The sequence below is a fragment of the Enhydra lutris genome, unplaced genomic scaffold (assembly GCF_002288905.1).
Source record: "Enhydra lutris kenyoni isolate GAN:26980312 unplaced genomic scaffold, ASM228890v2 scaffoldscaffold12, whole genome shotgun sequence".
Taxonomy (NCBI): Eukaryota; Metazoa; Chordata; class Mammalia; order Carnivora; family Mustelidae; genus Enhydra; species Enhydra lutris.
The window spans coordinates 42,206,210-42,229,369 of NW_019154096.1; the positions used below are offsets into that span (position 1 = coordinate 42,206,210).

A 23,160-nucleotide genomic window follows, 5' to 3' on the forward strand; every position below is an offset into this window, starting at 1 on the left:
AGGTGTCCAGGTTGGGGCACCGCCTGCCAAGAGTTCAGACACCGCCCGGGCACGACTCTTTTTGTGGACCAGGAGGGCCGATGCCAGGAGTAGTGTCGAGGGGAAGAGGGGGAGTTCTCTCAACACTTTGGGTCGCGCAGGACATTCATTGGGAGACGGAGAAAATGATGAAGTTTAAAAAATTATTCTAGATTCCATTTATTAAGTACTATGTGCGGGACTCAATGGTGAGCACTTCACGGCGGAGAGAGGAGTCCCAATCATTTCCCGCACTTACTCTCGGCAGGATGGAGACTGTGGTCAGCCCATTTCACAGTTGAGAGAACAGAGGCACGGCGAGCCAAGTACTTTCACGCCTACTTAGAATTCAGGTTAAATTCACGGAGCGCTTGAGTGGACTACTTTTGTTTCCTCTGGGCAACATGGCCTTCTATTTTAGAGTCGCAGTTTTACAGGTGAGAAAACTGAGCCTTGGCTACTAAGTGATGGCGTCGGCTTGGGATGGGATTCGCTCGTTCTGCAGACTGGTCTCCTTCCCTTGGGTCAAGCTCGCGGGGCCGCAGCGCAGCGATCCCGGGCCGGTGGTCACCTCCAGGTTCTAGAATCCAAAAACGGGACGGTCGCCCTTGGCTACCTCAGGCCTAACCGGCACACATCCTCTTGCTTATCATTGCTCCTCATTCGCTTCCCGCCTTTGGGACTCCGTCTGTCCACCTGCTAAGTGGGCACAATAACTAGCCTTGAGCCCATCTCAGCGCGCTGCTGGGTGTCCTCCTTGCAGGTCGAGCCTGACAGAGCAGGGCCCCGCGGAGCCGGAGGAGGTCAGAGGCCGGAGCGCACCGCCGCGCCGGCTGCACCCCGGGCGTGGAGGGGGCGGGGAGGGGACAGGAGCGGCGGCCGCGTGGGAGGGGGACGCGCGCCCCAGCCCCCAGCCGCCGCCGCCCGGCTGCCGCTCCAAGCCCGCCCCTCGCCGTGCGCCCCGCCCCACCCCGCCCCTCCCCGCTCTCCCCTCTAAAGTGCCTGGAGCGCGCCTCCAGCCGCCGCACTTTCACTCTACGCTGCCGCGTTCGCTCCACGTCCCGCCTGAGTCCGCCTCCCGCGCGCCGGTGCCATGAATGCCAAGGTCGTCGTCGTGCTGGCCATCGTGCTGGTTGCGCTGTGCCTCAGCGACGGTGAGTGCGCTCCTCGGCGGAGGCGTGGGCGCCAGGCTCCTTGCGGGACCGCGGCTCCTCTGCTTGCGCCCGCGCTGTCCCGAACGGACCCAGTTCGCGCCGCTTTGCACCGGGGAGGTCGAGGCAGCCGCCTCCTTGGGGCGCGCTCCCTCGGGCTGCGGCGCTCAAAGCGCAGCAGCACCACCCGCGCTGAAGCTTCGCACTCCGCCTCGGGACTCGGGTCCGGGACGGGGGGCAGCGGCAGCACAGGGTCGGGCAGGGTTCCCTGGCCGGGAGAGCTCCGGGAGCGCGGGGAAGCAGAGCGGAGTCGGCAGCCGCGGGCCCCGGGGGTGGCGCGCCCACCCTTGCCCAGCCGGTGATCTCCAGCGCGCGGCTCGGTTTCTCGAGGGGAAGGGACTCGGAGGGAGGCCCCGCGGCGCCGGGCGCGGGAGATGCGTGTGCGAGAGAGCGCTTCGCCAAGTCTGCCTCTCATCGCGACGCGCAGGCGGTAGCGGCGCGGTCAGGGGCTGCTGCGCCGCGTCCCCTCCATGCGAGGCTGGTCCCCTCTCCGCACCCACCCGAGCGAGGTTTAGCGGGCGAGCCAAACGGAGCAGCTGTCGTGTTTGCACCACCCGCCCGCCGCGCTTCTGCACAGCCCCGCGGTCCGCAGGGACGCGAACGAACCCGGGCGCGCGTCCAGCCTGCTTCCTGGCCTCTTGCCTGGGTCACCGAAGAGAAGCCCAGGGGCCGCCGGGGTCGCTCATCCCCTCCCCTGCTCCCCAAACACACCTGCAGCCTGGCGCCTTTGTCACCGTCCAAGCCATCGCTCTTACCTCGGAAGGAGCGCGGCAGCCGAGTTCAATCGCCAAGGCCTTAGGCCACTGGGAAAGGTGGTGTCCTGTTTCACTGGGAGAGGGGGAGCCCTTTTTTTTTCCCCTTCTGAAGCTGAAGAGAAATCTGGCTGTCCTGTCACAGGACACCACCGCTGCAAACCAAAATAAAGTGTTGTCTTTAAACACACAAAACAAGCCACGTTAGCCAGGCCACGCTGTCCTTTCTTGGCTGCGAAGTTGCCAACAAACCCTGCAAAGGGCTGAAGGACGCTGGGAGTGCTCTTGGGGCAGCCACGGTCCAGACAGGGCCTGAGCCCCCACAGCTCAAGGCTGGGTTCCAGCTGCAGACCCTCTTCTGCATCCTGGCAGTGGACTAGAAGCCAGGTGGGTGAGGTGAGGGTAAGGTGAGCAAATGTGGAAGCAGGGCCCGAACTCCCAGGGGTTCACAACTGACTGCCAGGGGAGTGTTTTTTTTTTTTTAAGTGTAGCAGGTTAAGCGGCACCTGGGTGGCTCCCAGGTGGCTCCGTTGGTTAAGTGTCAGACTCTTGATCTCAGCTCAGGTCTTGATCTCAGGGTGGTAAGTTCAAGCCTGGAGTCTGGGTGAGGGGTGGGAAATGTAGCGAGTTGCTGGGCAGAGCTGCAGAGGGACTGGATGGAAGGCAATCTGGATTTTACCGCCCAGCTGAAAAAGTATGTGAGGCTGACTCTCCACACTGACCCCCAAGGTCATGGGGGACACTGGTTTGAGCATGTTAATGCATGTTAACTCAAATGTTAATTTGATTGTCTGGTGAGAGTGGAGCTGTCATTGGGTACCTCTGTAGAGAGATGGTGCTGCCCCCCCCCTTCCCTGGGGAGCTGCAGAAAGGTTGGGAATGCCAGGACCCACTCAGGTCATTGAGTCCTAGGCACAGCGGACCTGGAAGGAGCACAGAGGGAGTGGGAGTCTCATTAACAGAGTCATCCTGACCCTTGGAAGGGTTGGTTGCTTGCCTCTCTGAGCTGCCTTCTTGGCAGCCAAGTGGCCAGGACAGGGTCCCAGGCTGGAGGCTGGTCAGCTTCTCCTTGCATTCATAGGCTAGAATGTACTTTTTGACCTTCTGGAGCCTGTGTGCCCATACTGAGTTCCAAAACTGACCTTGGAGACACCCTTGTTTTCAGGGTCAGGCTCCGGTTCCTGCCCTCCCTCCACTGGCTGACCTCAGCCAAGCAGCTGGGGCCCTGGTTGCCCTGGGCTTTCAGGAGTTAAATCCAGGGTGGACTCCACTCTGAGACCTCATTGGAGAAGCTGGCCAGGGCTCCTTTCTGTGTTAGCGTGGAAGGTTCGCTTGGAACTGCTCTTGAACAGAGCCAAGTTCACCACTTACGGTCTGGTAACATCTGGGCGAATCACCTACACACTGAGTCACCTCCAAATCAGTTGGAAAAGTTAGTAATATTGACAAAAAGCTGGAGAGGACACAGGTGGACATAGCACTGCTTTTAGTAAGAGCCGTTGGTGCTCTGTCACTTTAAAAAAAAACCTGTTGAAAGTCCCCCCTTGACAGGCAACTAACTGGGTCCTGGGAGCAGGAATACAAATTGCCTTTGAAGGAAATGGATAATCCCAGGGGGTAGAGGGGGGAAAAGAAGAGAAGAGAAAGCCTGTGTTTTGAGCTCAGAATCAGCTCTGATTTCTGGCCTGATCTCCACGGCTTGGTTAGCCGACCCAGACTAGCTTCCCTACCCACCCCTGGGAGAGCAGCTAGCTTCCCTACCCACCCCTGGGAGAGCAGCAGCCCCCACCAGCTGCAGCACTCACACTGTGTACCTTTCAGCTTGCTGCTGCTCTGGGCTTGGGACCCCCCCCCCCCCCCCCCCCCCGTGTCACTGCCCAAGCCCAGGGCTTCAGTCCCTACTCGGCTCAGAAGGACCCAGGAGAATTCCAGGGAGACTGGAGGTGGGACACTCAGAGGAGAGACTTCCGACTTTTCCTTTACGCAGTCCACCCAGCCCCTAGCCCTGGGGTCCCTTTCCCAGGCCATCTAGTTCCAAGGCAGTATGGGCAGGATAGTAGAAGCTTCCCCTGCAGGGATTGAGTGCCCTGGCTGAAGGCCAGACCCCAGCAGAGACTTTCTGGAGTCACTTAGGTATACAGCAAAGGCTGCCCCAGGTGCTCTCCAGTACCCTGAGTCTGAGCACCGTGAAGCTGGGCTCTTTCCTTACCAGTTTTTAGGGAAAAACATTTGATCCTAGAGGGCTGGGTGGTCTATTTTTCCTGACTTGTTGGCCGAATAGGCTGCTCTTTGCAGGCTCTGCCATCTCTCAGCTGAATGCAGCCTTGAGAAAAATGAAGAAGTCCCTTACTCACAAGGTTTCTCACAGCTTCCCCAGCTCTCTTGCCCCAAAGTGCAGAATTTCAGGACCAGCAGAAGGCCTCTGGGAGCTCTGTAAAGAGCAATCCTCTTTTTTTTTTTTAAATCTCTGGACTAAATATTCTCAGACATACATTTAATCCCTGATGAAAGGATCCACAAATTCAAATAATTTGGGGTATTAAGTAGGGCTTGGATAAAATCTGCAGGGGGAAAAAAAAAAAAAAACCACGATGATCCCAGCCCCCTCTAAGGCTTGCAATCCTAGACTTAGAGGGTGAGTGGTGAGTTCTGCAGGAGCCCTTTGCTTATTTAAACTAATGAGTGTCAATTATGGCATTTTGCTAATTGGTGAATTGGCAAACAAAGAGGTAACATAACCCAGGAAGCTCTAGCATCTCTGCACAATGAAAGCCACCTCTGACTCCAGCCCTGGTAATCGTCCTGCCTTCAGGGGAGTGCTGGGGTGGGGGGGGGGGGCTTGGCCTGCCCTCCGGGGACTCCCAGGTAGAAAGCCTGCCAGGATTCTTTTGTGGTTGCCTGGGTTGAAGGTGAATGAGAGGGGAGAAGATTGCAGGAGTGGGAGGCCAGCATTCCCCTGGGGAACTGCAGTGGCTCCTGGGACAAGAGGGAGCCCAGAGCCTCCTGCTTCCCCCTCCTCCTTCCCTGAGTATGGAGGGCTTTCTTAGTTGGCCCTGGAGGAGTTTACTTTGCAGAGATTACTTGGGAACCTCAGTTACCTTAGACTGAAACAATCCTGTCCTGGGATTAATACATTTGATCTTAAGATGTCTGAGCAAGGAGCCGCTTTTAATTTCCCAGGTTCCTAGAGTCCAGCACTCTGCGGGTCCATTTGCCTTCTGGTCCTATGGAAGCTGGGCTTGCCCCGTCTCCCTTCCCTCCTGCCCCAGGGGCTCACTGTACCACCCAAGAGCTCTTAGCAAGGATGTCCCCGTAACTAGTCCCGTGGCTCTTGATCCTAAGCATCCATTCCTCCACCTTAGCCCTCAGCCGCGGACCCACACGTGCATATATCCCCACAGTCCAGCAGGATCATAACAAACCGCCCTGTTTTCACTACCTCTTCCAGGGAAACCGGTCAGCCTGAGCTACAGATGTCCTTGCCGATTCTTTGAGAGCCACGTTGCCAGAGCCAACGTCAAGCATCTCAAAATCCTCAACACTCCAAACTGTGCCCTTCAGATCGTGTAAGTGTGAACATCAGCTTCAGGAGGGTTGCATCTAGTGGGCATCGTAGCCCCTAACTCCAGACTTGTCAAAGCTAGAGAATCGACACATGCTGAGCGGCTGGCCTTGAACTTGGCATAATTAGAGGCAGCTGCGATGACCAGGAGGCCTTTGGGTACGCCACCGTGCCAGAGTTTCAAAAGCCACTCTTACCCTTGGCGCCCCGCTGTGCTCCAACTTGTTCTTGCCTCTTTTTTTCCCAAATTTCCTCCTTTAGCGCAGGAGAGGGAAGGACCGTGGGATGCCTTCAGACTAGAAATGAGGAGTTTCTGCTGAAGTCCAGTGAATGAACCAGCCCTCTGCAGGTCATAGGTGTCTGTCCTGCAGTTCCCAGACTTTGGTGTTCTAGATCCTTCCTTTCTCACATGCAGAATCTCACAAGACCCCAGTTCAGGTTAAGTGGTCTTTAACCGTTGGGTAAAACTCAAACTTTTCGGCTCACTTAACTGCTTTGTCTCAAACACAACACACGAGTTTTTGTTTTTGCTGGTGTTGATGGTAACCGCTTGTATTTGCTGTCATTCGTGTGGGAAACGAGACAAATGAAAATCCCCCCCAGAGAACACATGAAAACCTCTCGCCAGGTGCAGGAGGCTGGGTGGGGTTCAGCGAGGGAGCCTTGCACGGCCGCTCACTGCTTGGCCCCCCGCGTGCTCAAGTGCACCCCTGCTTGCCCCTAGCGAGTGTGGTCAGGGGTCTGGACGCAGGGGTGCTGGGGCTCAGGGGCTCTGGTGGGGACCTTACCTCCTGAAAATTCCCAGCGCTGAGAATGGGCTGGGGCCACAGCGGTGGGAATGAAACCTGCAATTTGAAGGTGAAAATGAATCCTTTGCTCCCTAATACCAGCTGTTTTGAAGTTTGATTTTGTCTTTTTTTTTTTTTGCCAGCCTTGGCTGCCTTGAATGTGTTTGTCACTTACAGAATGTTTTAGGCCACTGGAAGATGAATGTTTCTTCGCTGACTTTGTTTACAGTCAAATACTCTCTCCTTTGAGAGGTGTTTTGTCAGATGTGGAATTGAGCCCCATAGACCTGCTCTGCAGTTTGCATCACGCCGGGACATCTGCTAGGAAGGCACCTCAAAGTGAAAGAGGCAGCCCTGGGCAGACACAGAATCACCCCCTTCCTCTCCTGATGTCAGTCACTTCACAGGCAGGCTGCAGGATTCCCGTGGGTATCCCCAAGCCACTGTGCCAGCCTGAGTTGTCCTCACACACCCATGAGTGGCTGGGCAGGAGTGTCCTCAGGCTGCTTGAGGTTACTGGTATCCAAGGCTTTATGGAGGGGGACCCGGAGAGATAAGTCCAGTCTGCCCCCAGGAGGTGTCTGGTGGGGAGGTGTGACTGGAGCCGAGAAGTGGGAGGAAGGTGCCCTATGAATTTTTAAAAAGCAAATGCAACCAAGGAGCGTTCAGTAAACTTGTAAAATCTTTCTGGAAACCACTTTCTGGCAAATTCCCTCCACTGTGCCTCCCTTCACCTGCATAGTCCCTCCCCCACTGTCCTGTCACCCTCTACCTGTACTGTACCTCCCTCACTGTCCTCTCACCCCCCCATCCTCACTGTCCCTCCTTCACTGCCCTGTCACCCCCTACACGCACAGTCCCTCCCCGACCTGAGCTGTCCCTCTCCCACTGTCCTGTCACCCCGATCCACACAATCCCTCCCTCACTGTCCTGTCACCCCCTACCTGCACTGCCCCTCCCTCACTGTCCTGCCATCCCCCCAACTCGCACTGTCCCTCCCTCATGCTCTGTCACATCTCTTCCCCAAACTATTGCAGTCCCTCTTTTCAAATCTCCTAATTCCGGGCTTACTCTTAAGTCGGTCTCCCGTGAACTTTCAAGATGATCCATCCAAATAAAAGTCTGCCTTTGTCCGTCTCCAGCCTCAGTCCCCATAATCTTGCAGAGAAAACCCCACTCTTTTGCCCTGACATCCGGCCACCTGCTTCTCGGGCAGCCCACCCTCCTCCACGCCCTCAGTGCAAGTACCCCCTTTGATGCCTTTGCTCTTGCTTCCCTCCCTCTGTATTCCACCTGCCCGGCCCCTCCGTGTTCTCCCAAGGCCAACTCACACGTTCCCCGGCCTGCACTCTCCCCAGACTCCCCTGTGAAGGCAAGTTCCACCTTCCCGTATCTGCGGGGGGACTCGATCCGCTGCTAGGGACGGGATTCCCCACCTTGAGTTCCTCCTGAACCCGAGCCTGCCAAGGGGGTCCCGGTGCTGACGCGGGCGATGAGCCCAGTGCCCAGGTCACGACGAGCCCCCTCGCGCTCAGCCTCATACTGTCACCTCTTCCGTTCTGGCAGGGCGAGGCTGAAGAACAACAACAGACAAGTGTGCATTGACCCGAAACTGAAGTGGATTCAGGAGTACCTGGAGAAAGCTTTAAACAAGTAAGCACATCAACCAGAAAGGACTTTCCGCTAGATCCACTTGAGGAAAGCTAACACCGTACGGCAGATGGAGGGCGAGGTGTGGGGGCGGAGGGCCTGGATGGGGAGGACCAGGTGTGCCTGGGGGGCAGAGCACGGACCTGGGAATGGGCTTGAGGTCTGCCCAGCATGTAGAACCGCATTTATAGTGTCTGGTACGATCCTGCAGCTTCTGTTCACCCATGCCCCAGACCCTCGTGCATTGGCTGTTTTATAACTGGGGTTTTTCTAAGAAATCATGTTGTCCCAACAGCATTTCCCACTGACCGCTCTCTCCCGATCATCACAACCCTCATCATTCCCATTATCTTTTTTTTTTTTTTTTTAAATCAGTGATTGCTTCAAGATCTGTATTTGGTTTTGCTTTGGAGCGTTTCTTCCTTGCCCCCGGGGCCTCTGGGCACAGTCAGGTGATGGCCAAGCATGGAGCTCAGAAAAGTGTCCTTCCTCCAGACTCACAGGCTTGGAGGAAGGCGGAGGGCAGCCTCCGCAGGGGGTGCCCCTCTGGGAATGACATCCCCCTCCCCACCCTACCCCCACCCCCCTGCAGGTGACTCAGATACTGGCTAGTGCTAGGCAGCGGCCACCACATCCACCTACTCTTTTGGGCTCCGTGATTGGCTCTGTAGGCTCCATGTAGAAGCTCCTGTCACTGGGGACTGTGCTCAGAGACCCACTCCCGGCCATTCCCAGGCCTCTCCCTGCCTCCAGTAACATGCTTCCTCTTGCTTCGGCTTCTCATTTCTGTACATGCTCAGTGGGGAGGAGGGTGATTGCCAGGGCCCCGCCCTGCAGCCCCCTTCTCCCTTGGCCCTCCCCCGCACCACCCCTCAGGCCCTCTGTGAGAATCTTCTCTGGCCTTCTCTGCAATGCGGCTGGCCCTCTCCTGGGGTGGGGTGCGGGAGATCATGTCTCCACCTTCCCTCAAAAGGCCAGTCTTTGCAGAATCAAATGCAGTTTTCAATCTGAGAAACTTGTTTTGAGGAATTCGGTTTCTGTGATTGCCTCTGAGGTTTTTATAAGCCACGGAGAGGCTCTGCACACTGTGAGGGCTCTGCAATCAGAAGCAAACAAAATAAATGAAGAAATGAGCCTCTTGCCATGAACCCCTCCTCCTGAAACCACGGCAGGGTTTCAGTTTCCAGGCAGAAACGTTGGCAAGGTGACATTTCCCTGCATCAATGCGATCCACAGATGGGCCTGGTGGTATTTGTAACTTTTTGCAAGGCATTTTTTATATATTTTTTGTGCACATTTTTTTAATGTTTCTTTAGAAAACAAATGTATTTCAGAATATATTTATAGTCGAACAATTCATATATTTGAAGTGGAGCCATATGACGGTCAGTAGGTTACATTTCTCTATTCTCTTGACCCACTGGCAATTTGTAAAGAAATATATATGATCTATAAATGTGATTACAGCTTTTTAATGTTAGCCACAGTGTATTTTTTCACTTGTACTAAAATTGTATCAAATGTGACATTATATGCACTAGCAATAAAATGCTAATTGTTTCATGGTACCGACCTCCTACTGGACGTGGGAATTTATTTACCGGAAGTAAAATCCATCAGCTGTTAAACACGGGGCTCAGATACATTTGTAGAGTTGATGGAGGTTAAGATGGCCTGCTGGGTGGGTGCCTTAGGTCCCTCCTGCCCACTTCACTTGTGAGTGTGGGCCTCGCTCAGGAGCACATGAGAACTGCAACTCAAGTTTTTGTGCCTTCTTTTTTTTTTTTTTTAACCCAATGGAAACAGCAGTGCCAGTTTTCTGAAGAATAATATTTGACTCACTAATTCCTCTTCCCTTTCCTCCTCTTCCTTGGTTCTCCTAACATCCCCCCACGTAATCTCCAGAGACTCAACTCTCATAATATCCAGCTTTCACATTTGCCCATGTAAAAATCCCATAATTCTAGGCCATGGTTAATAGCTTTCACAGGAACAGGTGGCTTACCCCATAAATCATTAAATACCATTTAGCTTGAATCATTTTAATGTGACAATCATGAGCCAGTTGCTCTAATCGAATTCTGCTAACCAGCTCTCTCCCTTGCTCTCCAGAACAATCCCAGTCATTCCCAGGGGGTGTCCCCAGGCATCCAGAAAGGAGAAGGTGGGATCAGGCCCACCTTCTTTCTCCTCTCCTGGATGGCCGCCTGAATGCAAAGCGTGATTCAGTCTGAAATGCAGGTATTTTCTGTAGGGACAGCAGAGTTCAGCTCTGCACTGAAAAAGGAAGAAGGCCAGAGAAGATGGGATTGAGGTGAGTTAGAAGGCCAAGTCCAGCCTGGGTCCTTCGCACCCTTTCAGATGTGAATGCTGTTCAGGGTTGAAAGCCTCAGGCTGGCCCCTTGGCCCACAGCTATAGGCTATAACCAGTTCCCAGGTGTTCTGGAAGGCCAGCTAACATTTTTCTTTGAATTGGGGAAAATGTCCGATTTATTTTAATGAAGTACTGATGGACGGTGCTTTGCCCAGGGGCCTCCAGGCCTAAGACTGAAGCCAGAGTAAAACAGACACCCAGGGAAGTGTTAGAGATTGTGCAGACTGAAACAGACCCCTGTGTATTTCAACATCATTAATGGTTCTACTGATTTTATCTAAGGGGGCGCAGAGAAGAAAAAATGGGGAAAAAAGAAAAGATAGGAAAAAAGAAGCGACAGAAGAAGAGAAAGGCTGCTCAGAAAAGGAAAAACTAGTTATCTGCCACTTCGAGATGGACCGCAGTGCACGCTGCTCTTGTCTCCCCCGGCGCTTTGTAAATTTGCTCTAACCCTCCTCCAGGGCAGACCCCCTGCCTTCCAAGCAGGGGCTCAGACCTCAGTGGAGGAGCGGCGCTCCTGTGGCCTGACTGGCCCCTGTATTTATGCGCATTTTCAGGCCCTTCCTGGTCTGCTAAGTTATGAAGAAAGTAGTTGTGCAGAGACTGGGGCGGCGGTCTGGGGTGAGGAGGAGACTGTGCTCGAGACTCTGTCTAGCGTGGCCCAGGGTCTCTCCAGCACTGCCCTGGGCTGCCCAGCCTCCCACCCCGCCCTCCACTCCCTCTCTCCGAAGGGCCGGTGACTGTTCCGGAGCCCACATGGCTCCACACATTTGCCATCTGTCTTCCTGCTGAGGCCAGGGTGGGGCTGCCCTGCCCTGCCCTGCCCTGCCCTGCACAGAGCCGTGACTAGCCCAGCAGCGGGAGCCTCGGCCAGCAAGGGACATGCACCTCCTGCCCTCCCCTTGACCACGGCCAGTGCCACCCGTCACCGCCTTCGTGGGGCAGCTGTGGCCGTGCCTTTTGCAGGTGCTCACTGACTTTTTTCCCAAGTGCCTGCTGCCTGGCCCTCCACCCCTCTGATGCCCAGGGTGGGACTCGTCCGGCAGCCCCTCCCAAGACTGTGAGAGTGGCTTTACCTCCGAGCAGGGGTGCTTTCTGAACGCCAGGTGTGGAAGGTGGGTGGGAGCTCCACATTCCCAGGGAGCAGCTGTGGAAATACTTCTCAGGGAGCCTCTGGGCCCGGCACTTCACTTTACAGATTCTTTAAATGGGTCCCCAATGTGGAGGAACTGTGTGAAAGGCCTGTTTCTCCCACCCACCTTCTGCTGGGTGAGGCTCTGTGACTCTGTGCGATTAGGTTCCAGGACACAGCTGCCACAGCCCTCACTCATGGGAAAAATCTCCTTCAAGTGAACATGGTGTTCTAGAAAGTTCTAGAACTTTCCTCATACCACCCACAGATTAATGTCTAAAATTTCTTGCCAAGTCTCTTTAATTTGGACCAGAAGAAGAGGGATCCCATGGGAGAGCAAGGCCCTGATTTCAGTAATACTTTGAGAAAGGACACCTAGAATATCTGGGCTATTCTCCCCATCCTCCTGTCCCTCATAAATACTTAGCCTGCACCCCATGCCCTTGGTCATAATTCAGCATGTGGACACAGAAAGATGAAGTAGTTGGAGGTCAGAACAGATGGAATGAGGAGAAGAAAATCTCAGGTCCCTGCGTGTCCCACTCAAACTGGAGCACTGTGTTCCCTTCTGCTTTAGTGCCATCCTCTGTGATAGCAGCGCAGAGCATGTGGCATTCCTTGTTTCCATCAGGGAAGTGTCTGGCCAGCGCGCTGCAGCCAAAGACCTTTTAGTCCCCATCGCCATCCATTTATCCAGCCGACTCTCAGCCTGCACCCCTATGGCCAGCCCTGCGGTCAGCAGACCTGCTCCCGGGCATGTGGGGAGCCCACCCCCCGCCTCTGCCTCGGAAGGCACTGGGCTGTTTGCTGTTCTGCCCCGGGCTACAGTCTTCTGTGGAAGCCAGCAGTGGGCCTGGTCTGGGAACCTTGGCTGGGGTAGCTCACCTCTTACATAAGCATCTTGGAGCCAGTCACACCTGAGGTCCCAGGCTCTCCATTCTTGATCCAGCAGGATTAGCACATCTCTGTGCCTAGAGAGGGGTGGCAGGTCCAACCTGGACACTGCAGAGAGCTACTCGCCATCTAGCCGTGGAGGGCAGGGGGAGTTGCCATGGGGACTAAGACAGCTGGCCCCACATTAAGAAAAGCAAACCAGCTCCAGGCTGTCCTTCTATGACTCCACTGGCCTTGGGCCCTCACGCTACCTGACAGGCCAACCCGGTGTCCTGGAAGAGTGAAGAGCCGGCCTCCATTCCGTGGTGGGTTGAAACTAGGCAGTGCTCTCGAATGGCACTCGGTCCTGGGCCCACCCCTGCGGTGTTGGCCCAGAGACTCCGGGGCCAGTCAGCAGGCTGGGGTGTCGATGGAGGTGGTTGATGGTGCCAAGGCCTCGGAGGAGCAGGCAGCCTCCTCCGGGCTGGGTGTGTGTTGGGGCCACACTCAGGCGGCGGGTGCTGGCAGCCCTCCATGTGTGCTGGGCTCGGGCGGGGTGCCCCGCCTGCTCTGTCCTGTGACCACTGTACCGTGTTGTCTGTCCACGCGCCCTTGTTCATCTGCTGTGCCCCGTGCTGGCCGCGCCCTCTGTCTTCACTTCCCAACTTCCACCCCTCCCTCCGCTTCAGCCACCCCCCACCAGCTGCCTCTCTCCCCACCCTCCCCCTTCCCAGGGCCTCGGAAAGCCGGTGATTTGGAAGTCAGGAGTTGGGGGCCCCACCGCCGCCGCGGGGGGCTTGGCGTCTCAGGCATGCAGCCTGGCCGCTGTGGGAATCCGCCTTAATGGTGTCTCCCTCTGTTCTTGTTAACAGGAGGTTCAAGATGTGAGAGGCGCAGGTGGGGTCAGACGCCTGAGGAAACCTTACAGTGGGAGCCCGGGTCTGAAAGCAGTGTTAGGAAGAGCCCGCAGCGGCTCCCCTGCACCCAGGCAGGGCCCAGTGCATTTCCAAGGGCTTCGTTCTGCACAGTTTGCCTTATTTTCACCATTTGATTATGTAGCAAAATATATGGTGTTTACTCTTCATTTAGTTTGATTATCCAATGTCACTGGTGACAGATAGGAACTTAGACTAAGGCCATTATTTTACTTGCTATCTTACGATATCTTCCCCTTGGAGCCCCTCGCCTGGCCCGAGGTTCCTGAGTGTTGTATCTCCCTGAGCTGTGCAGGCTGGGACCCCCAATCACCCTGTCCTAGGATGGAGAGCCACCAGGAGGTATCAGAGCCCACCAGCCTGGGCAAACCCTAATGAAGGCTGCCCTTGTGCAGGGGGTAGAGGAGGGCTAGGTTTAGAGGGCCAGGCAATAGCCTCACCCTCCACTGGAGTGAGGCCTGGGGTCTTCCCCTTCAGTGAGCATCACAGAGCTTCCCCCAGCCGAGGGCAGGCAGGAGTGTGAGGCTGGGGTAGGGGGAGACACGCCCCTCATCCTGAACTCTTCTCTACATCCCATCACGTTCTTCTCATCACTGTCTCTCTCATCCATCATCATGTGTATCCAAGACTGTCTCCATCACCCCGGAAAAAGACTCTCTCAAGACCCAAGCTTTCATTTAAACTGGGCACCAAGAAGCAAATCAAAATGTCTCGTGTTACCATGTTCTGAAAACACTGTGCACATCTGTTGTCTTGTTCGGAATACCGTCTGTCGTCCAACCCTGTGTTCTTGTTCAAAGCCAATGTCCTCGCTGCATGCGCTGTCAGCTCCTCGTATGCAAAGGCTCAGAGTCAGGAGACATCTTTTAACCAGCTTTCTGATTAGGGCCGTGAGCCTCTTGGGTGGACAGCCTGGGTTTCTCCACGGATCACAAACCCAGGATGGATCCACGGAGCCCAAGGGAATTCGGTTTTCAGCTGGGCTGAACTCTGAGGACGCCAGCCCTCCCTCCATGCTTCCACAGGTGTGAGTATCTCAGAACCACGGAGAGTTTTGTCTCCGTGGCGCCAAGAGCGTGATTCTTTTGGCCGTCACATGAAAAGAATCCTCAACTCTTTTTTGGTTTTTGAAAACCCAATCCACAGAATAATGAGTCCTGGACAGGAAGATTCTTTCCCAGTTAAATTCTAACCTCATCTTTTCCCCACTTGGCAATCCCATCATCTGCTCCCTTGTAAAGTGGTCTCTGGACTTGGCTGCTGGAATTGCCTTGTGCTTCCAGAATGTCCAGCAGGGCATTCCTCCTAGAAAAGGGGACGTTTGGGAAAGTAGGTTAAAGCCTTGACATGTAAAGGGTTTCCCTTTACTGAGACCAGTTTGTAGAGTTGCACTAAGCAGTTTTAAAATACCACTTTTTGAACAGCTAGGCATTTGAGGGGGTTTTGCTTATTGTCTTTGTTTTATATTTCGTCTCACGAATACTTTGCCCCTTTGGTTAAATAGCCCAGGGAAAATTTTTAAATTAAGAAAGAAAAATAGAAGGCCAAAACCGGGAAATGTATCCATCGATAGGACACTGTAAATACTATACAGAAAGTATATTATAATAAAATAATCTTGAATTATAGATGTTTTTAGATATAATCATCTTTGGGTTGTCAGTTACACGTTTAAAGCGTTTCCATAAATATTCCTTTATATAGGATCTTCAAGGTAGAAAGCCAGTCCACCAGCCAAACAAAAAATGTGTATCTTCAAGTCAGTTATATTATATTGAATAAAATAGAGTACAGGGGCCTCTATAAGGAATAAAGAACTGATCTCAGGACCCTCTTCTGAAATTAAGTTATCACTGCAGGTCTCCTGAACTATACTATGGGTGAAATGATCGAATTTTTCAGTAGGATGGGCATTTTCTAAGTAATCCAAGATAATTTAAAACTCTCATGGAAAATTTGGAACCATCCTCCCCTGGAATCCATGAACCAGAACCATTAAATCTCTTGCTCCCAGAAAAACAAGGCTCTAAATCTTGACTACAGTCAAAAAAAGAATCATTCCTTTCTCCCCAATAGAGGGAAAAATAGATAAGAGTAGAAACTGCAGGAAAAGTTATCTGCCTAACAATTGCCCTCCTTACACTCTGCTCCTGAAGAAAGACGGCCTCTTGAAAGCAAATACGCATTTAAATAGTCTATTTGCAAAGGAAAAGGCTCTCTTGATCCCCTTTTGCTTTAAAAGTACAAGTCAAGTGCATTCATGGATTAGGAGTCCCCCCGGCTATTCCTCCCTGTCCGATGCTGCTCGACCTGACCTTCCCTTGGGCTCCTTGTAACCCCCAGGACAGTCCTCCCCCTGCCAGCCTTTGCATCAGGACCCGGGCAGCTGTGGGGCCGAGCTGGGGACGGGACTGCTGTGTGTTTATATCCGAATCTGCGCCATGTGTTGTGTGTACTGTTCTTCGTCCAGCCCTGCTCAGGTGCTGAGACCCCAGCGAGGAGGCTCAGGAGAGGGGCCCTCTGCGTGTGGGCCTGTCCTGCAGAGCAAGGAGGCTCAGCTTGGAGCAGACGGCCTGAATAGCAGAAGGTTGCAGTCCCCCCTGTGTGAAGCCCAGAGAACTCCTAAGAATTTTCATTGGATCCGATTTCACCTTCCTTTTCTGACTGCTGCCTGATGCTGTAGCCATGGGCTCTGGGCAGGGAGTTTATCAGCCCCCCAAGCCCCTGCCCCAGGGGGTGCACCCTTCCACAGCAGGATAAGAATTGTGGGGTCCCTGTGCACATCCTCCCTGACCCATTCCAAGGGATCCCCTTCCCTGGAAAGTGCTCCCTAGAAACCTTCAAGTCCCATAAGCAGACCACTGACACGGCCAAGTTGAAAAAAAAAAAAAAAAACCTCCCAAGCTACTTGTGGGTCCGTAACCTCGCTGGCGTCTCAGTCTCCAGGCAGTGATGGGTTCAGTGTTAAATGTGATGAATACTGTATTTTATGTTGTTTAAATACATCTCCCAGATAATGTGAAAATGGTCCAGGAGAAGGCAGCTTCCTGTATGCAGTGTGCTTTTTTTTTTTTTTAAATAACAAATAACAACTCCTTTTGAGAAACAACCATTTCTACTTTGAAGTCATATCAATGAAAAGATGTATATCCACTTACAATTTTCCTAATAAAGACATGTATTCAAATGTAGCAGCCAAGACTTTGAAATTAGTGTTGCCATTCGAAATTTTCCAAACTTGGTTCTTCCTCCTTCATCCCAGCCCAGAGGAGTTCTGTAATCTTAGCTGCACTGGTTAGTGGAAAACAGGCCATTGCAATCACGCTAATCGTAAGGAAGAATTCTGGGGACATGCTTGCCTCTTCTAGTCAACTGATCCGTAGCAGGTGCGGGGGAAAGGCACTCTCTTCTCTTTGAATGTCCTTGGTTTTGCTGAAATCCCTTGTTAAAGGCAAGCCAGTCCTCTACTCCAGAAGGGATGGTTTTACGCAAGGACCCACATAGTTGCCTGTCAGCTGTGGGTCAGGAAGCCTCCATTTGCTACTTTCAAGGCCTGGTGGAGGAGAACAGCAGCCCATTCCCACAGGCACCGTCAAGGACCCAGTGCCCTGGGCATCTTTTCTGTCCTGTGCTGGGACCTCCTGGAAACTTACTGGATCTCTCAACAGCTGCTCACCAGCACTGTCCTGGATAACTTGACCAGGCGGTGAGCCCGGTAGGGTTCTGTCCTCATAGAGGTCAACCTGTCACACTTACTCCTACATTCTTTCTGGTCCACAGTCAACTGCACCAGAAAGGAGGGGCCAGTACAGAAGCCACAAATGTCTGAGTCCAGATTGCCCTGTCCTCCGTAACCTCTTGCCCGTTGGCCCAAACAGGACCACATTACCCCTGTGCTCAGAACCTCCTGGCTGTTTCTAGGGTGGCTTCGATGTGATTGCTCAGGTGCAGATGGACCGGAGGAGGAAAGAAGTACTCGAGGAGGCCATGGCAAGAGACAGCATGGTGTCCAGGGGTGAAGGCGGGTGTGTGGATTAGCAGAGTGGTGCTGGGATCCTGGTCTTGTCTCTGCTTCCTCCGTGACTCGAGACACACCTCTTGCCCTGAGTCCCAGCTTCTATAACCTGGAAGCTTAGCATCCCCAAGAGTTGAGCAGACTAGCCGTGGGTAGGATATGCTTCTCTCCCTCTTTCCACCTGTTTCCTGGGGGTCCATCTGCCTCTCCTTAGGCCTCAGCAGTGCTCAGATACCTGGAGCTAAAAGTGATCATGAAAGGTGAACAGGAGGGGAGAAGACTCTTGGTTGGGTCTCGTAGGTTCCCTGAGCACCTGCAAGTGCTGGTTCCAGCGCATTCCACTCTTCTGGCACCAGGAACCAACAACCCCTGGATTAAGTATCAAGTATTCAGAATGATGCTGACTCTTCAGAACGGTGTAGCTTAAAAAAAAAAAAGGAATGCTTCCCAGGGCTGCTGGCCCCTATAGAGTCGGCTGACAACAGCTTCACTTGTCACTCCACGGAAGGACCACTTAAGCTTGTGCTTGCTGCCATACTGGGATTGATAAAGGACCCAGAGACATCCCCTAAGAGCTCCCCTCACACACACACACAAAAGGTGCACAGATTCTGTTTAGTCCTAGGCTCTCTTCCATCCTTGAAGGCACCCACCAGCATCAACCCAACTTGCATACATCACTTGTAGTAATCACTTGAGCAAATCCTCAGCCTATGGAGAGCTCCCCTGAGAACAAACTGGGAAAACAGAGTTCTCAGGGGGAGTCCATCCCTCAGGCATCCCTCAAGAGGCTGCATAGGGTCCTGGTGGCCACATTCCCCATGCCTCAAAGAGGGCTTGTCATGGTGGGTGTTGAACAGACATTGGATGTGTGAGCAGGTGGCCAGGCTGACAGCCTCAGGGACAAGCCACAACCAACCCCCGGCATTCCTACCTGGTCTTGGAGCTACTCTCAGATTTCAAGGAGGTTGCTCTACTAAGTTTTCAGGAGTCAACATTCATTTTTGAGCAAATGAGTTGCAGCTACCCCTTGGCCCATGAAACCAAACCGAAACAAAGCAGAGTGTTCATTCCATACCGATTCTCTCCCTTTAAAGTTTCATCCTACCCCCTCCTCACTCCGCTGGTGGGCTGGCTTCTAAGTCAGAAGGAAAGGCAACAATAAGAAAAGGATCCATGAGCCCCACCTCTGGTCCACTGCTACCGCTCTTACCCGGCAGGAAGCACCCTGCTCCCTTGCCGTCCTACACCTGGCCCTGGAGCCAGCTTCTCATCTGCCCAAAGACATCTCTCCTGACTCTCCCTCTCACCTACACCAGCAATCGTTCCCTCTACATCAACACACCAACGTGCTCTAATATCTCCCATTGGAAACAAAACAAAGCGAAAATAAAACCACCCCTGACCTGGTATTCTTTTTTTTTTTTTTTTTTTTTTTTTTTTTAAGATTTTATTATTAGAGGCAGAGGGAGAGGGAGAAGCAGACTCCCACTGAGTAGGGAGTCCTATGTGGGACTCAGTGCCAGGACCCTGGGATCATGACCTAAGCCAAGGAGGACACTGAGCCACCCAGGCGCCCCCCCCAACTTGGTATTCTTCCCGCCCCTTGTCTCTACGGCTTCTGCACTACTCTGCTTCGCATCACATGCAAGTCCTCACAAGAGGGCTCCTTATTTCCTGTGTCCGCTTTCTCCCCTCCTCTCTCTCTTCTCTTTCTTGAAAAACCCACTCCCAGCTAGAATTTTGGCCCTACCACTCACTCTATTAGACCCACTCTTTGTCAAGGTTGTCACAGAGCCATTGGGAAATGCAATGGCCAGTTATCACTTCTCAGCTTCCTCGGTGTCCCAGCATGGTCTCTTGACAGCATGGGTCGCCCTCCTTGAAACACATTCTGGCTCGCTCTCAGCAGACCATTCCTGACTATTTCTTCAGCTTCATACCTTTTCATTTTCTTTTTTTCTGTGTCCTCCTCATCACTGGACATCTAAACACGAGAACACCCCTCAGTCAGTCCGCAGACGCTCCGTGCGCCTATACCAGGTGACATCATTCACTCTCCTGGCCTTGCACACCATGCAAAAACTGAGGAACCCAGACCCATCTCTCTCCTGGGCTCCAGGCTTGGACATCCCCTCCTCCCCTGAAAGTGAACATTTACAAAAGGAAACTCTTATTGTCCACGTTTTCCCCAAGCTGCTCATCCCCATTCCTGTAAATAACAGCTCCATTGCTTCTGGGTGCTCAGGCCAAAACCATACTGCCATCTTTGATTTACTTTATTCCCTTACAGCCCTGAACTAAACCGTTAACAAACCCAATTAGTTAAGCTTCGAAATATATTGAGAATCCAATCACGTCTCACAGCTGCCATCGTTCTAGCAACCACCCCCTCCCCCCTCTCCCTGCCCCCGCAGTTCCTCTGGAAGCAGCGAGGTGGCCTGCTGAGCCACCTGGTCGCGCCACCCCTGTTCACACCCTCCAGTTTTTAACCAACGGAGGCTTACACCCACTGGAGCCTGCCACCTCTCTGACCTCACCCCTCCCTCTGCTCCAGCCACAGTGGCTCCCTCACTCTTGAACAGGCCAGGACTGACCCTGGCTGGGGACTTATGTGCCGGGTAGCCCCTGCCCAGATACAACCCAGCTTAGCCCCTCCCTTCATGCAGTCTCTTTTGGCCATCATCTTGTGAGGAGAGCCTTTGCAGACTCCCCCAGCCTGCGGCCCTTCCCCGATGTGCGACACAGGACCCCCTTATCCTGCTTGGCCTCCCCTCAGGCACAGCCCCTTCTGCCAGCTTTCTGGGCACTGCCTGCTTTCCACGAGAAGGTTCATACCACATGGGAAGAGAGGGGCTTGGTCCGCTTTGCTCACTTTGTGGCTGGCCCCTAGAAGACGCTAATGAAATATTCTTGGAACGACCGCCTGATAAACCAGAAGGAGGTTAACACATGGGAGTCTTGGCCCATCTATGAAAAGAAAAGCAGGACTCACCTCACAAGGTCGCCTGTTCGTTCCCACACTTAAGGGCACACTGTGAAGTCATCATTTAGCACCAAATTCTCCGCACGCCACGGTGCACGTATCAGTGGTCACACACACACACACACACACACACACACACACACACACACACACATACCTTGCCTCTTGTCTAGAATCCCCCATGCCTGAGCCTTCCCCCTGGAGTCCCCAGAGCATGAAAAACCATAGTGATTCATTTCCTGTGACCGAGACTGAAGAATCACCCCTGTCCCCTGGGGCACCTCCTTCGGAGTGCTCCTTGCTCCTATGGGGACCTGCACACACTTCCTGGGAAGACTGTGGGGCTGTCAGGGCTGGCCTGGGGACAGCTGGACAACTGGCCCAGTGTCCGGGTACGGGGCCTCTGCTGCTAGTGCTTCATCCCAGGCCTGACCTGGGGCGGCAGATGGCAGGCCAGCCCCTGGGGAGGAGGTCAGGGAAAGAGCCGAGAGCTCAGGAAAGGCTGGTGGCAGCAGGACAGTGTTCCACTCTCCAAGGCAGCAGCTCGGCGCTGCAGCCCAGCAGGGGAAATTGCTCAGGAGGAGGAGTGACCGGTCTTGGTCAGTCTGAAAGGCCCCAGAGGCAGCCACAGGCTCACCTTGTCCTGGCCTCTTCCAGGCATTTCCCTGAACATCAGCGCAGGTCACGTGGGCTTGTAGGCCGTGAGGAAACAATCATTTGGGGGCATTCCTGAGCTCCGGGGGGAGGCGGCTCTCCTTCCGGCCACTGTGGGAACCCTGGAGCGCCATGTCCAGACCCTGGCACCTGGGAATGAGGCCTGCCAGGGACCAGCTCTTTCCAGTTCTTCCTCTGTGGGGGCCTGCCCCTGTGCTCAGGCAGCCAAGGAGAACTGGAGGCTAATGCATTCACTGTACTTCTCCTTAAGCAGGCAGGACAGAGTTCCCAGGGAGGACAAGCACACACCTTGGTCAGGTGCTTTCCATCCAGCTGACATTTCGGGATCAGTCTCTGCCTGCCAGCCTACAGAGGTGTTTTTCAGATGCCTCCTTCTTCGGCGTTCCCCACAGTCCCAGGAGATAACACCCCTCTCCTGTGTGATGAACACAGAGACAGACGTCCTAAGCAGCCATGAAGTGTCCACATCTCAAGGCTGGGACATGGAAGGCCCAACTGATTCTGGACTATTTGGCTCCAGTGGTCCTGGCAAACCATTCGTGCAGTTTGTAGAGCTCCCTGGGCAGAGGTGGTGGGCGGGGGCTGCCGGGCACAGGGCAGGGTCGGCCCCATATGGTTCAAAGGGATACCCTTGACAGTTAAATGGCAGTCCCCCCCAGAGGAAACGCTCAGCAAGCTCAGCCTATGAAATCAGTAGAGACTGTCAGAAGCAGTAGTTTTTTCAAAAGTGAAATAGCACCAAAAATAAAGAAAGAAGAGAATGGTATAGAAAACACTGGCATATGTCACACTTACTAGAACAATTTGTACACAAGTGTGTGTGTACGTGTATGTGTTTTATAATGTCAAATCCAATTTTTATTGTGGTCTATCCTCATAAAATGTACTGCTCTTAGGCACATGAAACCCAATGATGAACGTGGCTTGACTCCCTGAGTAGGACGGAAGTTGGAAGAGGACACCAGATTTCTTTGATTTAATCAGAGGTTTTAAAAAAAACACACAAGTGTTTTTAAAATCAGCGTACATTTTACAAGCACAGTAGACATCTAATGGCATCTTTTTTTCTTTCCTAAACAGCTGTAGGCTTTACAAGGAAATGGTGATATTTCAGAACCAAAACAGCATAGCCACAATCCCTGCCCCATACTGAGCCTCCTGCTCTGTGCCTCTGTACTGGGGCTGAAGGCAGCTCCTCACAAGGAAGGCACCTGACTGCTAGGCAGTGTAAAGATGCTGCTGATCCCAGCACAGATAAGGCAGGGGAGGCTCAGAAGGGTTCTGGGGAGCCCCCAAAGCCGAGGTGCATGCCTGGACCAGAGTTCTGGAATCCAAGCACAGCTATCTTGGACCCCCAGGCTCAATCAATGCACTTTCTTGGAAATGGCTGAGTATGAGCCATCCCAGGAAAGGCATGGTTCTCACTCTGTGGTTTTCCGGAATAACAAGATCTCACCCACAAGGCACTGTCCCTGTAGCTGCCAAGGCCTGTGTTCTCAAGTGGCCTTGTGAGAGAGTCCATTTCCTTTGTGGCAGGGCTCATGAGGCTCCCCTGCTGACCTCCCCAGACCGGTCATTGTGGACCTGTGCCCTGGATCAGCACCGCGGCCACAGGGAGCCAGGGAGTGGCACCTGGAGTCATAGAAAAGGGGGACTTGAACCCAAAATTCTCAAAGAGAGGAATCTGAGAGGGTCATTCCTTGGACAATCGGGGGTACCATGATCCTGTTCAGATGCCCTTTCAAAGTCGTTAAAGAGTGACCAGGCATTCCAATGTGCCTGGACAGTCCCAGGGCTACCTGTTGCACCAGCAAAATGACTAACAGCACCCTTTCTCTCTCAGAATGTCCTATTTCAAAAAATAAATCCTTTGGCTACCTCATCAAATAATGAAAAGGCGTGTGAAATCTGCTAGGATCGTACCAGAAGGGCAAAAGTTCCTGTTCCTCCCAGCCCCTCTTCCTCTTCTGCCTCCTCCTCTCCTTCTGGCAAAGCCTAGACAAGCCTTGGGTCCATGTCCCCCTTCCTCCCCTGGCCTTCCTCTCTTCACCCAAACTGGAGCTGCTCTCTGGGGCATCTGAATTCCCAGCCTGGCCTTGGGCTCCTCATCCTCTCTGGACACCAGGCAAGAGGCAGGGATGCCAGCCCAGGAAGACAAGGATCATGGGGCCTGCTGTCAGAGGCCACCC

General features: G+C 53.5%; 1 protein-coding gene across 3 annotated transcripts in view; it reads left to right on the forward strand.

The window, feature by feature from the left end:
* Positions 1–1,039: 1,039 nt before the first annotated feature.
* The window catches only part of LOC111145109 (C-X-C motif chemokine ligand 12), a 30,439-nt gene continuing 8,318 nt past the window's right edge, over positions 1,040–23,160 (forward strand). The window contains exons 1-4 of one of the 3 annotated variants that reach the window (XM_022499756.1): positions 1,040–1,172; positions 5,430–5,547; positions 7,898–7,984; positions 13,233–16,480. In XM_022499756.1, coding sequence (XP_022355464.1) covers positions 1,112–1,172; positions 5,430–5,547; positions 7,898–7,984; positions 13,233–13,248 — 282 coding nt within the window. In that variant the 5' untranslated portion in view covers positions 1,040–1,111 and the 3' untranslated portion in view covers positions 13,249–16,480. Of the gene's footprint in view, positions 1,173–5,429; positions 5,548–7,897; positions 7,985–10,637; positions 13,043–13,232; positions 16,481–23,160 lie in introns of those variants that run through there. The other 2 variants (XM_022499754.1, XM_022499755.1) reach the window with 2 other exon arrangements.